Source organism: Cetorhinus maximus, chromosome 32, assembly GCF_964194155.1.
Source record: "Cetorhinus maximus chromosome 32, sCetMax3.hap1.1, whole genome shotgun sequence".
NCBI lineage: Eukaryota > Metazoa > Chordata > Chondrichthyes > Lamniformes > Cetorhinidae > Cetorhinus > Cetorhinus maximus.
This window is the reverse complement of record NC_135910.1, coordinates 16075308-16095057: the sequence shown is the minus strand read 5'-3', so window position 1 is coordinate 16095057 and position 19750 is coordinate 16075308. Positions and strand designations below refer to the sequence as shown.

At 48.2% G+C, this 19750-nt stretch overlaps 1 protein-coding gene across 1 annotated transcript in view; it reads right to left on the bottom strand.

The window, feature by feature from the left end:
• numbl (NUMB like endocytic adaptor protein) overlaps positions 1-19750 on the bottom strand; it is a 123009-nt gene that overhangs the window by 7726 nt on the left and 95533 nt on the right. Inside the window, exons 4-8 of the mRNA XM_078533354.1 lie at positions 8006-8080; positions 5636-5776; positions 4780-4984; positions 3184-3477; positions 762-929 (exon numbers count right to left, since the gene is read on the bottom strand). Coding sequence (XP_078389480.1) covers positions 762-929; positions 3184-3477; positions 4780-4984; positions 5636-5776; positions 8006-8080 — 883 coding nt within the window. The remainder of the gene's footprint in view (positions 1-761; positions 930-3183; positions 3478-4779; positions 4985-5635; positions 5777-8005; positions 8081-19750) is intronic.

Below are 19750 nucleotides of genomic sequence, written 5' to 3'. Positions count from 1 at the left end.
AGTGCTCATTGATCCACACTGGCTCCCCCTCTGCCAACCACCACGATTTAAAAATTCCTATCCTCGTTTTCAAATCGCTTCATGGCCTCTCCCCTCCCCATCTCCAATCCCTCCCCAGCCTCACAACCCCGCGCTCCACTAATTCCGGCCTCTTGAACATTCCTGATTTTAATCGCTCCACCATTGGCGGAGGTGCCTTCTGGGCCCCAAGCACTAAAATTCCCTCTCTAAAGATTCCTGCCTCTCTCGCCCTTTTTTAAGATGCTCCTCAAAACCTACTTCTTGCACCAAGCTTTTGGTCACCTGTCCTAATATCCTCCTTACGTGGCTCGGTGTCAAATTTTGTCTGATAATCTCTCCCATTTAGCTTTTCCTCATAGTTCTAACCTCTCCATTCTGATATTGAGCGTGTCAATCTTTTTATGCAACTTCCCCAATGCCTCTGTATTCATATTGGAAGAAGACGACCAGAGCTATGCACAGTATTCCAAGTGTGGTCAACCCAAGATTCTATACAAGTTTAACATCTGAAATGTCAGGAAATGTTTCCATCATTACTAGGTGTTGACTAACCTCAACAACAGGGCCAATGTGCAAATCCTAGAAGTATATAGAATTTTACAGCACAGAAAAAGACCATTCAGCCCAACTGGCCTATGCTGGCGTTTATGCTCCACACTCTTCCAATCTACTTCACTGCACCGTCTCTTGTGCCTTTATCGAGCGTCCATTTCAATGTAATCCTTAGTGAAAGCCCTTACCCTGAGGTGCATGGGGTGGTAGTGTTGGAGCAGTCACTGTAATCGAACTGGTGGCCGATGCAGAGGAGAATAGATCAGTGGGAGGTTTGTTCGAAGAGGTGTCTATCTGGGAGCAGAGGGTGTTGATGTCATCGGGCTCGTTGGTGGGCGATGAGTCAAACTCGGGCACTGGGGAAGAAAGCAAACCAGAAATAATCCAAAGTATCAGCACCATCGAGACGCCAACCAAACTCTTGGGTTGTTTCTGCCAAGCCGCCTCCACATATAAGATCAGATCAAAGATCTCTCAACAGTTAAGCGGGCCATGATCCTGGAATTATGGATGGGCATCAAGGAAGGCAATAGCTGGCAGGCAGAAATTCCAATCTTCTCTGAATCCCCTGCCTACTCCACCACCCCTCTCCCAAACATCCCCAGGAATTTAGGAACATGGGAACAGGAGGAGGCCATTCAGCCCTGTGTGTCTGTTCCGGCATTCAACGAGACCATGGCTGATCTGTGACCTAAGTCCACATACCCACCTTTGCCCCATATCCCTTAATATCTTTGGATAACAAAAATCTTTCAATCTCAGTTTTAAAATTGACAATTGATGGAGCATCAATTGCCATTTGTGGAAAAGAGTTCCAAACTTCTCCCACCCTGTGTGTGTAGAAATGTTTCCTAATTTCACTCCTGAAAGGTCTGGATCTAATTTTTAGACCCTGCCCTCTAGTCCCAGACCCCCCCACCCCCTCAGTCGGCAGAAACAATTTCTCTCTATCTACCCCATCCATTTCCCCATAATATCAGGAAAAGTTCAATCAAATCATTCCTTGCCCTTCTAAATTCCAGGGAATCCCAGTTTGTGTAATCCTTTTTGTAATTAAACCCTTGGGGTCCAGATCTCATTCCGGAGTGAGACTTGAACCTGTAACTTTGAGTTAGAGGTGACTGTGTTACCCAGTGAGCCACAGCTGAAACCTACCCTGGATGCAATGCAATGAGCAGTACTGGATGATGTCCTGGCTTAGCACACTGACCTTTGACCTCGACAACTGGATGTCAAGCTCAATTTCCTGTACCTAATGATATGTGGGTACACAACCACAGTCTAATGGAAATGGGAACTTTATAGTGCTCACCGTCCAGGGCTAATGGACAGGCTGACCGATAGCCAGAATTATAGATGATTCACACTGTCTTTGGAAGTCTGAAAGAGACACATTATTAGGAATAGGAGCATTTTTATTTTCATTCATGGGATGTGGGCATCGCTGGCTGGGCCAGCATTTATCACCCATCCCTAATTGTCCTTCAGATGGTGGTTGTGAACTGCCTTCTAGAACCACCGCTGTCCATGTGGGGGAGGTACACCCACTGTGCTGTTAGGGAGGAAGTTCCAAACTTACATTTATATAGCACCTTGAACAACCTCAAGACGATTCACAGGGAAAGTAGATAGAGCTTCAGGTTAGCATCTATCAGACAGACTGTCTGACAATGCAGCAAATCATTCGACACCTGACCTGGGAGAGCTTGAGGTCAACGCTGTAGAAATGCTTCCAGTCACAGTCTCACCTCAGGGTCAGAAGTCGTGGGTTCAAGTCCCATTTGAGACTTGAGCACAAAACCTCAGCTGACACTCCCAGCGCAGTTCCTGAGGGAGTGCTGCAGCGTTGGAGGCGCTGTCTTTCAGATGAGATGTGAAACCGAGGCCCTGTCTCAGGTGGATGTAAAAAAATCCCACAAAACTGTTTCGCACAAGAACAGGGGAGTTCTCCACATCCTGAGCAACATTCATCTCTCAGTCAACATAAGTAAAACAGATTAATCTACCTGGTCATTAGCACATTGCTGTCTGCGGGATCTTGCTGTGCACAATTGGTTTCCATGTTTCTACAGTGACTACACTTCAAAAGCACTTCACTAGTTGTAAAGAGCTTTGGGGCTTCCTGAAGTTGTGAAAGGTGCTATATAAATGCAGGTCCTTTCTTTCTGAAATTCACAGGTATGGTAGTATAGTGGTCATGTCACTGGACTAGTAACCCAGAGGCCTGGGCTAATGATCCAGGGAGCACGAGATCAAATCCCACCACAGCAGCAGAGGAAGTTAAATTCAGTTAATTAAGTAAATAAATTTGGGGGTAAAGAGTAACTTCAGGAATAGTGGATCATGAAACTACCGAGTTATTGTAAAAACCCACCTGGTTCACTCATGCCCTTTAGGGAGGGAAATCTGCCGTCCTTACCCTGTCTGGCCTACACGTGACTCCAGACCCACAGCAATGGGGGTTGACTCTTAGCTGCCCCTCTGACATGAACTAACAAGCCAATGGGTTGGAATTCTATGAAGGGTGGGCGACACATGCTGGCCTGGCCAGTGATGCCTACATCCTGCGAATGAACAGGGACAACTGGAGATGAGGGGGGAGGGTCTCACCTGGACTTTTGACCTGAAAGTCTGAAGTCTTCCTCTGCAAGGTTGACGGCAGCTCGTTGAGCCGGAGAGAGAGCTGGCGCTTGAACGGCGAGTTCTTCTGGCTGAGCGCTGGGAAGCCGCGGAACGAGCCCTGTCTCACCAGCTGCTCCAAGGGCGCGTGCCTCCGCGGGATGGCGTGTTGGTAGTTTGGGTCGTTCTTGTCCACCGGCGAGGCCGCCCCTTGCGGGGGGGAGCCGCTGGTGGGCGGAGGGGGTCCTGACCCTGTCGCGGGGCTGCCCGTCGCCACCGTCTCGGCTGTGGACGAAAACAAGACATCAGCGACGGGAAGAGGCCATCAGCCCGTCGCCCGGGTCCCCTCAGCCTCCCGTCGCACCACATAGCATTGCTGAAGAAAGAAACACCTTGCACTCGGAACACAGTGTCCAATATTAGCTGTGATTCCGCGATTGGACAACATTTGCTAAATAATCCTCAGTGTGCTCAGAATTACACTGACAACCAATTTAAGATTGTCAGTCAGGCTCAGTGTGGCGCATTTGCGGGTACTGGAAGCTACATATATTAATAGACAGGGCCCTGCTCTTTGCAGGCAGAAAGAACATGTACACATGTTTCAGTTAAACAAAATAGGTGACAGCCATTCCTCAGGGCAATGCTTGACCAATCAGGGTCAAGCTGCCTGGTTTAAACTTCAAACAATGCTTGGCAGTTTACTGTCAGTCACCATCACTAGTGCATTCTTCATGGCAATGCCACTACCAATCAGACTCCACCTGCCAACCAATCAGCAGTCTCTTCTCATAGTATAAATTGTTTTTCCCCCCCCCTTATATGGGTATTCTTGCGAAAGTGTCTTGATGAGTGCAAGATGAAAAGTTTCAACATGTCTCTATTTTCAGCAATACTCAAGTTCTGTACCACCAAACGACTATTTGTACACCACACAGCATCGGGCTATGGACGTATCTGGCGATTATATTACTCGACTTGGTAATCTAGAGAAGGGGAGTTTAATCTCACCTCGGTAGTTTGGAAATGAAAAGTTGTCTCAGTAAAAGTGACCATGGTTGGATTGTTGTAAAATCCCAAAATGGAACACCAACATCCTTTAGGGAAGGAAATCTGCCGTCCTTACCCAGTCTTGGCCTATGTGTAACTGCGATTGCCTCTGAACCACCCTCTAAGGGCTGTGGGTGTTGACTCTTTGCTTATATTCAAGGCGGAGGTTGATGGAGTTTTTGTGATATGGAGATATGGCGGGGAAGTGGACTAGGTGGAAGGTCAACCGTGAACATATTGAATGGCAGACCAAACTCGAAGGGCTGAATGGCCTCCTCCTCTTCCTATTTCTTTAAGTAACTGAGTTAGATCAAATCGCTACCAGGGATTCCAAGGGAGGGCCCACCATCAATACCATGAGGTGGGATAATCACTATTTTATAAATGGCATGTGGTTTCCTATTTAAAATTACTGGGTGGTCACCATCCTGCTGAACTGGATGGCAGTCGGGGCATTTACACAATGTTTGTGTAAATCATCCTGAGGCGCTTGACATAAGGAACAATGTCTCCCTTGTGGCTTCCCTCCACCTTCACCTTTCTTCTTGTCCTGCAGTTGCTTCATTGTCTCCTCCCTCTCGGCCTGTTGGGAGGCCGTGGTGACCCTGAAGGAGCCTTCCCGCGTGAAGCTCGTTCTGCTGGCGTCGAAGGAAGCTGTCACGCCGCACTCCTTCTCCCGTTTCTGCTTCCTCTCCAGGCAGGCCGCAAACGCACAGCCCACCGCATGACTCAGGCGCTCCCCCTGTAACAGGGCACAGGACAGTCATTGGAGGGGTGCAGGGTGAAGTTTGGGGAGGGTGGGGGCTTTTGTTTTGTTACATAAACAGGTTCGAGGGTAAAGGAAGGAGTTTGGGGAGGGGACCGCCCACCCAAAAAAAGGCTTCCAACACGATTGGACGCATTCCAGGAGGTTTGACCTGCGATCTCCCCACACCCACCATTGGTTACCCATGTCCCATAGCCAATTGGAAAGCAAACAGATATGAGCCACCCAAGGGACAGACAGTCAAGAATCATCCAAACAGCCCATTTGCCCACCCCCACCTTGAATATTTTTATAACTTCACAGGAGACGTTAACAGACAAAATGCATGAGGCAATATTAGGATCGGTGACCAAAAGCTCAGTCAAAGAGGTAGGTTTTAAGGAGCATCTTAAAAGGTGGGGAGAGGGGCGGAGAGGTTTAGAGAGGGAATTGCAGAGCTTAGGGCCCAGACAACTGGTCGCCAGTGGTGGAACGATTATAATCGGAGATGCACAGGAGGGTGGAATTAGTGCAGTGTGGAAATGTCGGAGGGTGGTAGGGTTGGAGGAGGTTACAGAGATAGGGAGGAGGGTGAGGTCAGAGGGATTTGAACGCAAGGGGGAGTTTAGGTTCAAGGCGTCGCCTCACCGAGTCTTTCAGCGCCATGAAACAGTGGCAGATCCATCGTCGTGTGGTGCCATCCCGGCAAATGTAGGAAAAGGCTTTGTCGTAGTTACGATCGGGAGCGCAGAATGAAACCTTCTCGATGGTCTGGTCCACAATGAGGTCCTGAGGAATGGAGAGAAGGAAGAGAAAGTCAGTTAAAAGGAGGATGTGGAAACGTTGGAGAGAGAGAGAGAGCAGAAAAGATTCACGAGGATGATCCCAGGGATGAGGAACTTCAATTATGTAGATCGATTGGAGAAGCTGGGACTGTTTTCCTTGGAGAAGAGGAGGCTGAGAAGAGATTTTGACAGAGGTGTTCAAAATCATGAGGGGGGCTCTGGACAGAGTAGATAGGGAGAGACTGTTCCCATTGGTGGAGGGATGGAGAACCAGAGGGCACAGATTTAAGGTAATTGTCAAAAGAAGCAATGGCGGCCATGAGGAGAAACATTTTCATGCAGAGAGTGGTTAGGATCTGGAACGCACCCAAGGGTAAGGAGGAGGCAGGATCAATCGAGGCATTCAAATGGAAATTAGATTGTTAACTGAAAAGGAAAAATTCGCAGGGCCACGGGGAAAAGACAGAGGAGTGGCAGTAGGTGAATGGCTCCTTCAAAGGGCTAGCACAGACACGATGGGCTGAGTGACCTCCTTCTGTGCTGTAACCATCTAATGATTCTATACCAGATTGCTGGTAAACTCTCACGGGACTCAACCAGCAGTTGGTTGCAGATCTGAACTGCACGCTGTGGTTCCTCAGTATAGACCCCCTAATGACTTCCCCACACAGTTCAATACACTTTTACAGTAAGTGCTAAAAAGGAACTGGAGGTGAGTGGGCAGGCAAGTATTTCTGAACCACACAACTGGACAATGAATTGAGCTTTTCCCGACATTTTCAATGCAGCCCTTTGTAATTGGATCATTGTTTCAGCTCAGGGACGCTGGTCAAAAAGACCTCAATGGATCAATGAAGATTTTGTTCACGAAAACAGAGAAAACAAAATCCTGATTTCAGCAGCTCTGCCTCTCCGCAGTCTTAGTGCCTCTTGTGACTCGAAGAAATGCGAGTTTAGTTATTTATTTTAAACGTGTCACATTTGATCACGTCCCCCGCAATGTTTTAAAAGTGGGGCAAGGCGCAGTGACGCCAGTGACTGAGTCATTTCCGAGAGCGGATTTTCTTCAACATTCTGTTGAAGTGGGTTAACGAGGGCCCATCTGTATTCGTTTGCAACCCCACCCTCCGTCAAGAAATTCTTTTGTTTTAAAAAAAAGGAACAAACGGATCCGCTCTTGCGAATCGCGTGGACAATGGGAGTCTAAGAGCGAAGGTATGACTGATGTCGTAGAAAGGCAAAGAAAGGGACTCATTTGAAAGTGGAAGAAAAATCCAAATGGGTTCCGGATCAGATATCGGGGGCGGGGGGGAACTTGCATTTAAAAAGCCACAGGACCTCCCGAAGCACATTACAGCCAGTGAGGTGCTGTTGAAATGTAGGAAACGTGACAACCAATTTGAGAACAAGCAGCAGCGTGTTAATGATCAGAAAATCTGCTTTTAGCGACATCAACTGAGGGATAAATATCGGCCAGGGCACCGGGGAGAACTCCCTCCTTGCTCTTCTTCGAAATAGTGTCGCCTGATCTTTTATGTCCACTCGACAAGCAGTGCGGCGCTCCCTCAGTACTGTACTGGGGGTGTCAGCTTTGAATTTATGCTGGGGTGGGACTCGAACCCACAACCTTCTGACTCAGAGGCGTGAGTGCTACCCACTGAGCCTAGCACTTTTAAAGCAGACTGATGTGGTAATGGGCCTCAGCGTCAAATATTTGGATGAACCATTAACAATGGCCAGAGCCACACCAGTAATTATCTTTGGTATAATAACAACTGCAGTTCTGCCAATTTAAGTCAATTTCTGCCTTGACATCAGCGCATCAATCATACCCACATTTGGAGTAGGAAAACATGTTGCTAAGCAACAGATTCTTCATAAACTGTAGGCCCAAGACGATGTTACAATAAAAGTAATATTCTGCAGATGCGGGAAGTACGGAATAAAACAGAAAATGCTGGAAAAGCTGAGGGACTGGCAGAGTCTGTGGCGATGAAAAACAGAGTTAACGTTTTCAGTCCAATCCGACTCTTCACAAGAACTTCGGAGGAAGAGTCATATTGGGCTCCAAACGTTAACTCCATTTCTCTCCCCACAGATGCTGCCAGACCCGCTGACGTTTCCCAGCGTTTTCTGTTTTTATTAGTGAAGACAATGCGCTTCCCTCAAAGGGCCCAGCTTTCCTTGACTGAAGGAACAAGGAGCTTTGTCCAACGGCTTAGCGTAATCTCACCTTTGTCTTATCATCCACCACTCTCAGCCCATCAGCAGATACCCACAGAATGGCCTTCACTGATTTTTTTCCAGTCTGTAACATATAAAAGACAAATTTTCACTTGGTTGCAGAGAATTAAAGTATATACAGCACAGAAACAGGCCACTCGGCCCATCTGGTCCATGCCAGTGTTGGTGCTCCACACAAACTTCCTCCCACCCCATCAGTAGATCCTTCCATTCTTTTCGCCCTTGTGTTTTTATCTAGCTTCCCCTTGAATATATCTAGGCTATTTGACTGCAGTAGCAAGTTCCACACTCTCACCATTCTCTTGGTAAAGAAGTTTCTCCTGAATTCCCTATTGGATTTATTCATGACTATCTTATATTTATGGCCTCTAGTTTTGGTCTCTCCAACAAGTTGTTCCCTTCTTTGGAAGTTGCGTATCAATGCTGCAGCTGAGCAACTGGATAGATGCAGAGAAAAGTTAGCCTGTAACTAAACAGCCAATGGGCAGCCAGGAGCAAGCAGGGAAGGAGCCAATGGGCAGTCAGGAGCAAGCAGGGAAGGAGCCAATGGGCAGCCAGGAGGGTGCAAGGAAGGAGCCAATGGGCAGCCAGTAGCAAGCAGGGAAGGAGCCAATGGGCAGCCAGGAGCAAGCAGGGAAGGAGCCAATGGCAGCCAGGAGGGTGCAGGGAAGGAGCCAATAGGCAGCTGGAAAATGCAAGTTTGCTCCGAGGTCCCAGTTCATATTGGACCCCCTGCAAGAGCATTATAGAGTCTGTGGATGCCAAGAATCATGGGGAATGGTTATTCTGGGGATTTAAGGAGGTGCAGCAATGCATAAGCAGTGAATGGAAGCCACCATATCGATGTAATAGCCACACTGCAATAGTTCACTCTGCAGCAGCAACCAACAGATCTATTTGGCCATGTGTGGCAGCATAGCCAAGCAACACAGAGGCCAAATTGCACTTCCCTGTGGGCTCCTGAAAGTTGGCTGCTGGCCTTCCAGGATTGGAAAGGAGCTCCCCCAGAGATTTTCCTAAAATTGGCCACCGGTTTTAAACACTTTGGGAAGTTTTTTCTACATCAAAGGCACAATAAGAAAAGTGGTCATTGTTTTCTTTTCCTCTCCCCGAGAGTTAGTATTCCTCCTGTTCATGTATAGAGCGGTTATTGAAATTGGATGTTCATGACCTGTGAGCCTTAGTACCACACCCGGCAACCCTGCTGCACCCGGCAACCCCGCAGCGCCCGGCAACCCCGCAGCGCCCGGCAACCCCGCAACCCCACCGCGCCTGGCAACCCTGCAGCGCCCAGCAACCCCACCGCGCCTGGCAACCCCACCACGCCTGGCAACCCCACTGCGCCCGGCAACCCCGCAGCGCCCGGCAACCCTGCTGCGACCCCGCAGCGCCGCAACCCCACCGCGCCTGGCAACCCCACCGCGCCTGGCAACCCCACTGCGCCCGGCAACCCCGCAGCGCCCGACAACCCCACTGAACCCGGCAACCCCGCAGCGCCCAGCAACCCCAACTGCACCTGGCAACCCCGCAGCGCCCGGCAACCCCGCAGCGCCCGGCAACCCCGCAGCGCCCGGCAACCCCGCAACCCCACTGCGCCCGGCAACCCCGCAACCCCACTGCGCCCGGCAACCCCGCAACCCCACTGCGCCCGGCAACCCCGCAACCCCACTGCGCCCAGCAACCCCGCAACCCCACTGCCCCTGGCAACCCCGCAGCCAGTGGGTCCAACTGATATTTAACCCAACTTCAAATGTGGTTTCAGCAACAATGTCCCTGGGTGTCATGTAGCGTTTGTTACCAAAGAACTCAAACTCAACAACAACTTGCATTTGTATAGCGTCCTAAAGTAACAAAACAACCTAAAGTGCGTCACAGGAGCATTATCAAACAAAGTATGACACTGAGGCACATAAGGAGATATTAGGACAGGTGACCAAAACCAGGCAGGTTTTAGGGGGTGTTTTAAAAGAGAGAGAGAGAGAGGTGAAGAGGTTTATGGAAGGAATTCCAGAGCTTGGGGGCCCAGGCAGCTGAAGGCACAGCCGCCAATGGTGAGTGATGAAAATTGGAGATGTGTGAGTGAGAATGGGTGAAACACAAGAGATTCTGGAAGAGGTTAAAAGAGACAGGGACTTATATGAATTAGATTTTGAAACAGATATCAGAGCAATCTCATTTCAGGTTTTCAGGAAACACAACATTTTCTGGATGTATAAAAGCAAAATACTGTGGATGCTGGAAATCCTAAATAAAAACCAAAAAATGCCAGAAAAACACAGCTGGTCAGGCAAAATCACCGTTCCTTCACTGTCGCTGGGTCAAAGTCCTGACACTCCCTTCGTAACAGCACAGTGGGTGCACCTACCGCACACGGACTGCAGCGGCTCAAGAAGGCAGCTCACCCTCACCACCTTCTTGAGGGCGATTAGGGATGGGCAACAAATGCTGGCCTAGCCAGTGATGCCCGCATCCTGTGAAAGAATAAATACAAAAAAAAAATCTGTGGAGAGAAACAGAGTTAACGTTTCAGGTCGAGTGACCTTATTTCAGAATAAGTGAAAAGTTCCGACGAAAGGTCATGTGACCCACAATGTCAACTCTGTTTCGCCCCACAGATGCTGCCTGACCTGCTGAGTTTTCCCGGCATTGCTTTGTCTTTTTTAAAAAAAATATTATTCCTAACTATAAGTCAACAGCCTTTGGCCCCAACACCAGCCACAACTTACTTTTTGGAAGATGGATTTGAAGTTCTTCAGTTCCTGGACCAGTCGAGAAAAGGCCAAAGACAATTATTATAAAACAAGATGGAGGAGGGTCAACTAGCAGCAAGCGGAGCGTGGGTTAAAACAGAACGATGAGGCAAAACGGAAAGCAGCAGAGTTTAGTGTCTCAGTGCTGGGTGAGAGCTGTCGCCCTCAGATGGTTAACATTCAGAGCTGTTTCAGAGTCTCACCTTAACCCCCATTCCAAAATCTCACCGCTAACATCATAGAAACAGGCCAATCGCACCCCCACTAACCTCCCCCCCAGCCATGCTGGCTTTTATTCTCCAAGTGAGTTCCCTCCCACCTCACTTCATCGCACCCTATCAGAATATCCGTCTATTCCTTTCTCTCTCTCGTGCTTCAGTTCCCTTCAGCTTCCCCTTAAATATATCTATTCTATTTACCTCAACCACTCCCTGTGGTAGGGAGTTCACTGCTCTCTGGGTAAAGAAGGTTCTCCTGAATTCCCGATTGGACTTATTAGTAACAATGATGTTTATAAGCCTCTCGTTCTGGTCTCCCCTAACTTCTTTACGTCTACCCTATCAAACCCCGTCATAATTTTAAAGATCTCTATCAGATCACCGTTCATCCTTCTCTTTACTAGAGAAAAGAGTCCTGCTTGACACTATTGTGAACATCAATTCTAGATCTCTGTATAAATCCCACCATCTAGTCTGTGCTAAACAGGGTGTGGTTGACGGGCAAACCTCACACTTCCTCCTCCTCTCCTCCCTGCTATCAGAATGAGATTCCCCTCCCAGTATTGACTGCAAACATCACACTTCCAGTCTGTGTAAAAATAGATATTTGGCTCTAAATTTCAGCAGGATTGGAAAATCTCGACTTATGTCTCAACATCGCTTCACAACCTCTCACTAAATTCTTGATAGTAAGTAAATGTAACTGAAAGAAGTAAACATAAAGTAATTAACTTTGGGGCACTGTTCTGTGTTAAACATTCTACAACCCTATGACCAACTGCTACGGTCTCCTAGCAACTTCTGTTTCCTGTGTTTAATCTAGTTTGGAGGCAAATATGGAAAATGCCACCAAAATACCAACTCACGCCATTACTGTGCAATTAAAAAGAGTTTGTGAGACAATTCTATGCATCTCCAACCCCAACTACAACCTTGAGAGAGAGCGAGAGAGAGAGAGAGAGAGACACATACACAAACACACACACACATGGGAGAGGAGAAAGAGTGAGAGAAAAGAAAGAGAGAAATAAAAGGAGAAAGGAGGAGAGAGAGAGAAGAGAGAGAGAGAAAGAGAGAGAAAAGAGAGAGAAGAGGGAGAGTGAGAGAGAGAGAGAAAGAGAAGAGAAAGAGGAGTGAAAAAAGAGAGAAAAGAGGAAAGAAAGAAAAGAGAGTGAGAAAGGTGACAGACAGAAAAGAGAGAGAAAGAAACGGAGAGAAAACACTCCTTCAGTGAGATGACTCCCCATTTTGACACCAACAGTCTCTCAGGTGCATGCACAGTCATTGGTTAACGCATTTGAGGTTAGTAAAAGACCACTGGCCAATCACATCAAACACTGGCATTTTACCACAACAGCAAAAAGTGATTAATAGTTGTGCACTGGGCCCTGGTTGGCAACCATTAGGGCTCCTTCCCTACAATGGGATGCTCCAGGGCTATTGGCTTTGGGCTGGGTTACCTTGTAAGGCAACAATTCCAAACATGATCTTTTGAATTATAACCCTCCGAGATCTCTGCCAAACAGGCACTCCTATCTACCAAATATCTGAAGCAAACAGGTTCCAGGTCTAATTCCTGGTCTGAGATGGCTGATCATGGTCAGACAGTGGCACTCAGTCTGAGGAGGGTCTGCAGGGGGAGGGGAATGGGAGAGGTGGGGGGTGATGGGGTCAGGGTTCTCACAGGTCATCGTTGTCCAATCCCTCTGGTGTCCATGAATCCTGACCTCAGGGAAGAGTTAATGTCTTAGGTAAAAGGTGAATAAAAAGGGTGAGGGAAGAGTAAGAAGGGGAGAGAGAGAGGGAAAGAGAGATAGAGAGAGAGGAAGGAAGGAAAGGGTGATAGAGGGGGCTGGGTAGAGAGGGAGCTGGAGGATGGGGCTCATTTTACTGGGGGGGATTAAAAAGAGGGGGAGCAGATCAAGGCATGAAGGATGGTATTACACCTCGGGAAACCTGTCTTCAAAACTAATTCGGAAGGGGGTGGTTATCCCTCACTGTGGAAACTTGCACATATTCCCTGTAGTCCAGTCCGAGGTACAAATACACTCGAACACACACAAAGACAGACACGGCTACCAGAACCCTGTCGCTCCTGCTTTATCACAGCCACTCTTTCCTTTATGGGCCCATTCAGATAGCTTCTAGTCAAGCCCACAACTAGTCCAATTAATAAAGCATCAGCAGGACCGGGGATCCATCAACTGGTTCACTTATGTCCTTTAGGGAAGAAAATCTGCCATCCTTACCCGGTCTGGCCTACATTTTTTTATTTATTCTTTCATGGGTTGTGGGCGTCGTTGACAAGGTCAGCATTTGTTGCCCATCCCTAATTGCCCCTTGAGAAGGTGATGGTGAGCCACCTTCTTGAACTGCTGCAGTCCATGTGGTGTAGGTACACTCACTATGCTGTTTGGAAAGGGGAGGGGGAGACGAAATTCCAGGATTTTGACCCAGCGACAGTGAAGGAACGACCGATATATTTCCACGTCAGGATGGTGAGTGGCTCGAAGGGGAACTTGCAGGTAGTGGTGTTCCCATGTGTCTGCTGCCCTTGTCCTTCTAGGTGGTAGAGGTTGCAGGTTTGGGAGGTGCTGCCTAAGGAGCCTTGGTGAGTTCCCGCAGTGCATCTTGTACTGTAAGTCAGAGGGCAGTTAAGGGTCAATTACATTACTGTGGGTCTGGAGTCACAGAAGCAGTCCATGCCCGTATGCAGCAAGACCTAGACAACATTCAGGCTTGGGCTGATAAGTGGCAAGTAATATTCGTGCCACACATGTGCCAGGCAATGACCGTCTCCAACAAGAGAGGATCTAACTATCGCCCCTGATATTCAATGGCATTACAATCACTGAATCCCCCACTGTCAACATCCTGGGGGTTACCATTGACCAGTGACTGAACTGGACTAGCTGTGTGTCAGTGGTGGAGGGAGTGAATGTTTGTGGATGGGGTGCCAATCAAGCGGGGCTGCTTTGTCCTGGATGGTGTCCAGCTTCCTGATTGTTGTTGGAGCTGCACTCATCCAGGCAAATGGGGAGTATTCCATCACACTCCTGACTTGTGCCTTGTAGATGGTGAACAGGCTTTGGGAAATCAGGAGGGGAGTTACTCACTGCAGAATTCCCAGCCTCTGACCTGCTCTTGTAGCCACAGTATTTATATGGCTGGACCAGTTCAGTCATTGGTCAATGGTAACCCCCAGGATGTTGATAGTGGGGGATTCAGTGATGGTAATACCATTGAATATCAGGGGCGATGGTTAGATCCTCTCTTGTTGGAAACAATCATTGCCTGGCACATGTGTGGCACGAATATTACTTGCCACTTATCAGCCCAATACGGGCACGGACTGCTTCTGTGACTCCAGACCCACAGTAATGTAGTTGACTCTTAACTGCCCTCTGACTTGCTCGGCCATTTCACTCTGTTGCATCCAACCGCTGAAGGAAAGTTGAAGAGTAAAACTGAACGGACGACCCGGCATCAACCCAGGCCTTCACTGTCACTGGGTCAAAATCCTAGAACTCCCTCCCTAACAGCACTGTGGGTGTACCTACACCACAGGGACTCAAGAAGGCCGCTCACCACCACCATCTCAAGGGCAATTAGAGATGGGCAATAAATTCTGGCCTAGCCGGTGATGTTCAATCCCATGAATGAATAAAAAAGACAAATGAGCAATATCCGAGAGTGGATTCCCTGAGAAAGCTCAGGAGACGAAAGCAGGAATGATCTGCGGCTTCATCACGAGAATTTGGTGAACCGAACTGAACTGAAACCTGGTAAAATGCCAGAGTGTCTTACACCATCCAAGAGTCCAGACTCCTGCTTTGCTAGCAAGTAGAGATTAGATCAGAAATTTTTAAAACCTGTTTCTTATCCAATACTGAAAATAAAAACACCAAACAGCAATTGCAGGGCAAGTATCACGCAACCGAGTTAGCTGAGAATGTGGGAGGTTTATTGAGGCAACCTTAAAAAGAGGCTGAAAAGCGGCTTTTAAAAGAGAGGTGCTTGCACGAGCCTGCTCGAGACAAAGAAACAAAAACAACATGAACACGTTAAAATGTTTAGGTAGTTACAGTTCAATCAAAAACTCCCAAGACTTCCCTGCACACCCACCCCCCAAAAAAGCCGTTTGAATTCCGCTCCACGATCCTGACTGACTCATCCAAGTCGCAGTCTTCATGTGCCAGCCTGGACCACCAGAGGTCTTGTTTTCGTTGTCCCCCCCCTCCCCAACCCCCAACCCCACTATGCCCAGGGTGGGTGGAAAAGGGGTTGTCCAACCGCTTTATGCTCCACTCTCCACAGGAAGGCGCTGTTGTAAAATTGGGCAGAGAAAATGGTTCAGGAGTGAAGACAATGAAGAGTGTTACAGTCTGCAGTAAGGGTAAGAGATCCAGGCAATAACAACAGTTATATCCCTAGAGCTCGCACATGATTTGCAGGGCCCTTCCTATTCCAGGGTACAATCGCATTCCTGTTAGATGCACAACTTACCTCAATAGGTAGTCCATAACACCAAGAAACTTGGGGAGAAGTTTAAATTTGATTCCGGTTTGTCCTATTCAAAATGTTCCCTTTCCCTCGGTTTGGTTGGTTTGATTTTAACAGTGCCTCACTCCACTTCAGCTCATTTGTCTCCTTTCTAGATCTGTTATCTATTTCTATTAGATTTATTATCTCCTCCTGGCTTTCAATGGGGAATTGTATCATTGTCTGAAGAGAAAAGGTTTGCAGAGCAATGGGGAAAAGGTGGGGAAGGGGACTAGGCAAGTAGCTCTTGCCAAGGGCCAGCACAGAGACCACAGGATGAATGGCCTCTTGTATTTACATCTTAGACTCAGACAAGTTGCTGTTGTCACTCATTAGTGAGCTTTTGGTAATCAGTGTGGCTGCCTGACTACCTTAGTTTATAATTCACTCTGGTTATCTTTTAGTCTTTCAGGGAATGAGGAGGTAAGGCAACAAGGAGCGAAGTGAATGAACAGTGAAGTTGGTTGAGGGATGAAGTGAGTGAAGGGTAACACCGGGTCTGGGAAACTCAGATTAAAATGACCCCTTTTACGTCAGCAGGCTAGATGACTGTGGCGGACATCATGACTGAATCCTGTGCATTGTCCTCAAGCATACACACACGCACACTGGGCAGGGATCAGGAGCAGAAATCCTGGAAGATTTTCCCGGTTGCTCCCTGACACTGAGGCCTACCTCAGTACCCACCTCACCCCCACCCCATCCCAGCTGGAGGCTGAGGACAGCTTCTCCACATGGCCCGAGCCGGTTGGTGGGGGTGTGGGGCCAGACAGTTTGATTAATAGACTCTCCCAGAACAAAGTTTCTGTTTAATAGGAAAGACCCTTGCGAAATTTAAAATAACCAGTTTGCAAACGCATCTGAAATCGAATCTTCAACTCTCAAATATACACACAAAAAGGAGTCAGGCCTTAAACTGTGCAAACATCTTGGGTGTGAGGCCATCTAGAGAGGAAAGGAGCTGCAAAGGATTTGTGAATCACTGTGTTTAAATCAGATTTTGCTTCCCCCAGAGTCCATCTGTTCTCATAAAACGGGCGACTTAAATCACAAACTCACAGAGAGGAGGTAACTAACTGCGCATGTGGTAAACATAGGGCTTCGGAGCAGGAGTAGGCCATTCTGCTCTTTGAGTCTGCTCCACCATTCAATAAGGTCATGGCTGACCTGGTTGTGGTCTCAACTTCACTTTCCTGTCCGCCCCTGTAAAACTTGGCTCACTTGTCGATCAGATCTGTCTAACTCAGCCTTCAGTATATTAAATGACCCAGCCTCCACTGCTCTCTGGGGAAGAGAGTTCCACATACTAACGATCCTCAGAGAGAAAAATTTCTCCTCATCTCCGTCTTATAGGCCCAACCTGTTCAGCCTTTCTTCATAAGATAACCCTTTCATCCCAGGAATGAATCGAGTGAACTTTCTCTGAACTGCTCCGAACACAATTATATCTTTTTTTTTCAAATGAGACCAAAACTGCACAGAGTATTCCAGATGTGGTCTCACCAAGGCCCTGTACAGCTGCAGTAAAAAGTCTCTACTTATATATTCCATTCACCTTGCAATAAATGCCAATATTCCATTTGCTTTCCTGCATATTAACTTTTAGTGATTAGCCACATGACACCAAATAGACCCTGCCCTTCATCTATACCGATCGCAGCCTGTGTCATAGTGACTGTCAATGTCCTGGGGTAGGGGAGAGGGAATAATAACAGGCACAGAGAGCCATACTCCCTAATCACTGAAATACAGAGTGGAGAGAGGGAATAGGATTGTACTCAATGGTGCTGAGAGGTCGAGGGGGGAGTCGGGAGGGGGAGGGAGGGGGGTGTCGGTCAGGGAGGGGGTTGAAGGGGGGGTTCGAGGGCAAGGAGGGGGGGGCGTTGAGGAAGGGGGGAGGGTCGAGGAGGCAAGAGGGGGCTGTGGGGGCGAGAGTGGACCACAGGGGTGAGAGGGGGCAATGGGGGAAAGAAAGAGATAGAAAGAGAATATGAGAAGGAGAAAGTGAGAGTGAGAGAGAGGGAACTGAAATGAGGTGATGGAAAGAACAGAAAAAAGAGTAAAGCTGAAAGGATGGGAATTAGAAATCAAGGTAAACTATGAAGCTCCATATCCTGAGTGAAAGTCTATCTCAGTGAGAGTCGGTGCCTCAAGACAGAAATGGAGATAACAGAAAGTACTGGTGTCCAACCAACTGAGAGACACAGTGGACTTGTTGCTATCAGGAATCGACACGGTCTGAACCAGACTGTCAGAGGCTAAACCCTGGCTTGGCCCTGGTTTGCTGGTCCATGTGGCTGCTCATTACCCGTGTCAAACTCCAATCTGATCCAGTTTCCAATTTACAAATCCATCAGTGAACTACGATAGGGGGAGTGACCATCTCTGGAAAGTCATTCCTCGAGGGGATTGGCTACCTTGGCAATCCGACAAATGCGGAAAGCAGCATCCACGGACAATGCAACAGTCACAAACACGAGGCCATAAAGTGATAGAACAGGGTGAGCTCCGACAAGCTGTCTGGAGCTTCCTTAGGTTAACTCTCACCGTCTCAGCCAATGTGATTATTGAACCACAATAACTGTGGGCAGGATGTCCTAAAAGGTTGGCTCGGAAAGAGCTGTGTCTGTTTATTCTAGAGCTGTGCAGACTAAGAGGCGACCGGATATTAAATAATGAATGGGTTGGAACACACTTCTAATGATAGCTTCATTGTCACCGACACATTGGCCAGGGGGTATGAATTTAAACCACACCAGAGTACAGACGGGCTGAATGCCGGACACCGGCTCTTCCCCCAGAGAGTAGCAAGTCTCTGGAATGTGGTGTCAGTTGCTGTGATGAGTGCTGGTTCTCTGCCTACAAAAAGGAGCTGGATTAGTTCCTGCCTGAGACAGAGATTACATCATATGGAAGCTAAAAGTCTTTATACACCTTACGATCTCCTAGACTGACTTTGGTGGACTAAGGGTGCCCAGAGAGGAACTTGACAGAGTATTTCCTTCCCTTTATTGGTCCTGGGTTGTTCAACCGTCTCAGGAGGTTACCTGGCTGTGCGTAGTGCACTGGTGACGTGTGTTACAGTTCACTCAGAGTCCGTGTTGCTGTGACAACATACACTTTACATGCATGTTGTAGTCTGGAGCTGTGGATCATGATGGTAGAGGCTCCAATGTTCTTTCCATCACACGGCTGACCAGGAATCTCTCATTCTCACTGCCTGCCTTTGGCGTGTGTTGGAAGGATTTGCAGGTTGATACTCAACCTGTTTGGCTGTGTCATGAACTCACCGTCCTTGGCCATCAAGTCCTGGAGTGGGACTGGAACCCAGAGCTTCTGGCTCAGAGGCAGGGACAGTAACCCACTGTGCCACAAGCGTTCCTCCAAACAGGGGAGTAGAGCGAGCGTATCTCATGAAGATTGGGCACACTTGAGTATCTGGACCTTTCCTGACTGTCATTTTTTGCAAGTTTGAATTTATTTTTGTTAGTAATGAATATCATCCCCCTGGACTCGTTCATATTATTTTCCCTCTCCACCACCCTCTTAGAATCACACAGCACAGAAGGAGGCCATTCAGCTCATCATGCCTGAACCAGTTCTTTGATTGAGCTACCCAATTAGTCCCACTCCCCACTTCTCTTCCCTCATTGCTCTGCTGAAGTGATTGATATTTGTTTGGGTTAAATTTCACCGGTGTTGAAGGCCCTCGTGTCTCTCGCCCATCACGAGAGCCTAGACAAGGGCACACACCAGCTGCTCTGTTCTGGCTCTGGGTCGGGAGTTCACACCTCAAGCACTTTTCTAACCTTGCATTTAGCTGCACGGAATTGGAGGCATCACCTCCCTCCCTGACACCCCCCCGGGGTTAGGGCATGGGGTGATGGGGGGAGGGCACGGGTGTAACTCAGCAACTCACATTCACGTGGGCATAGGGGAGCATCCCGAGAATCTTCACAGGAACATTGGGCGAGATTTTCCAGTCCCACCCGCCTCAGGACTGGAAATTCCTGCCCAAAGTTAACGGACCTTTTGCTGGTCCATTAAATTTCCCATCCCTCCCACGACAATTCCCGCAGAGGGCGGGACTGGGAAATTTAGGCCATTATCAAAGAAAAACTGGACACTGAAGCCACTTATATTGGGGCAGCCAATCAAAGGCTCAGTCAAAGAAGTCAGTTTTAAGGAGTGTCTTAAAGGAAGAGAGTTGGCGAAAGTTAGGGA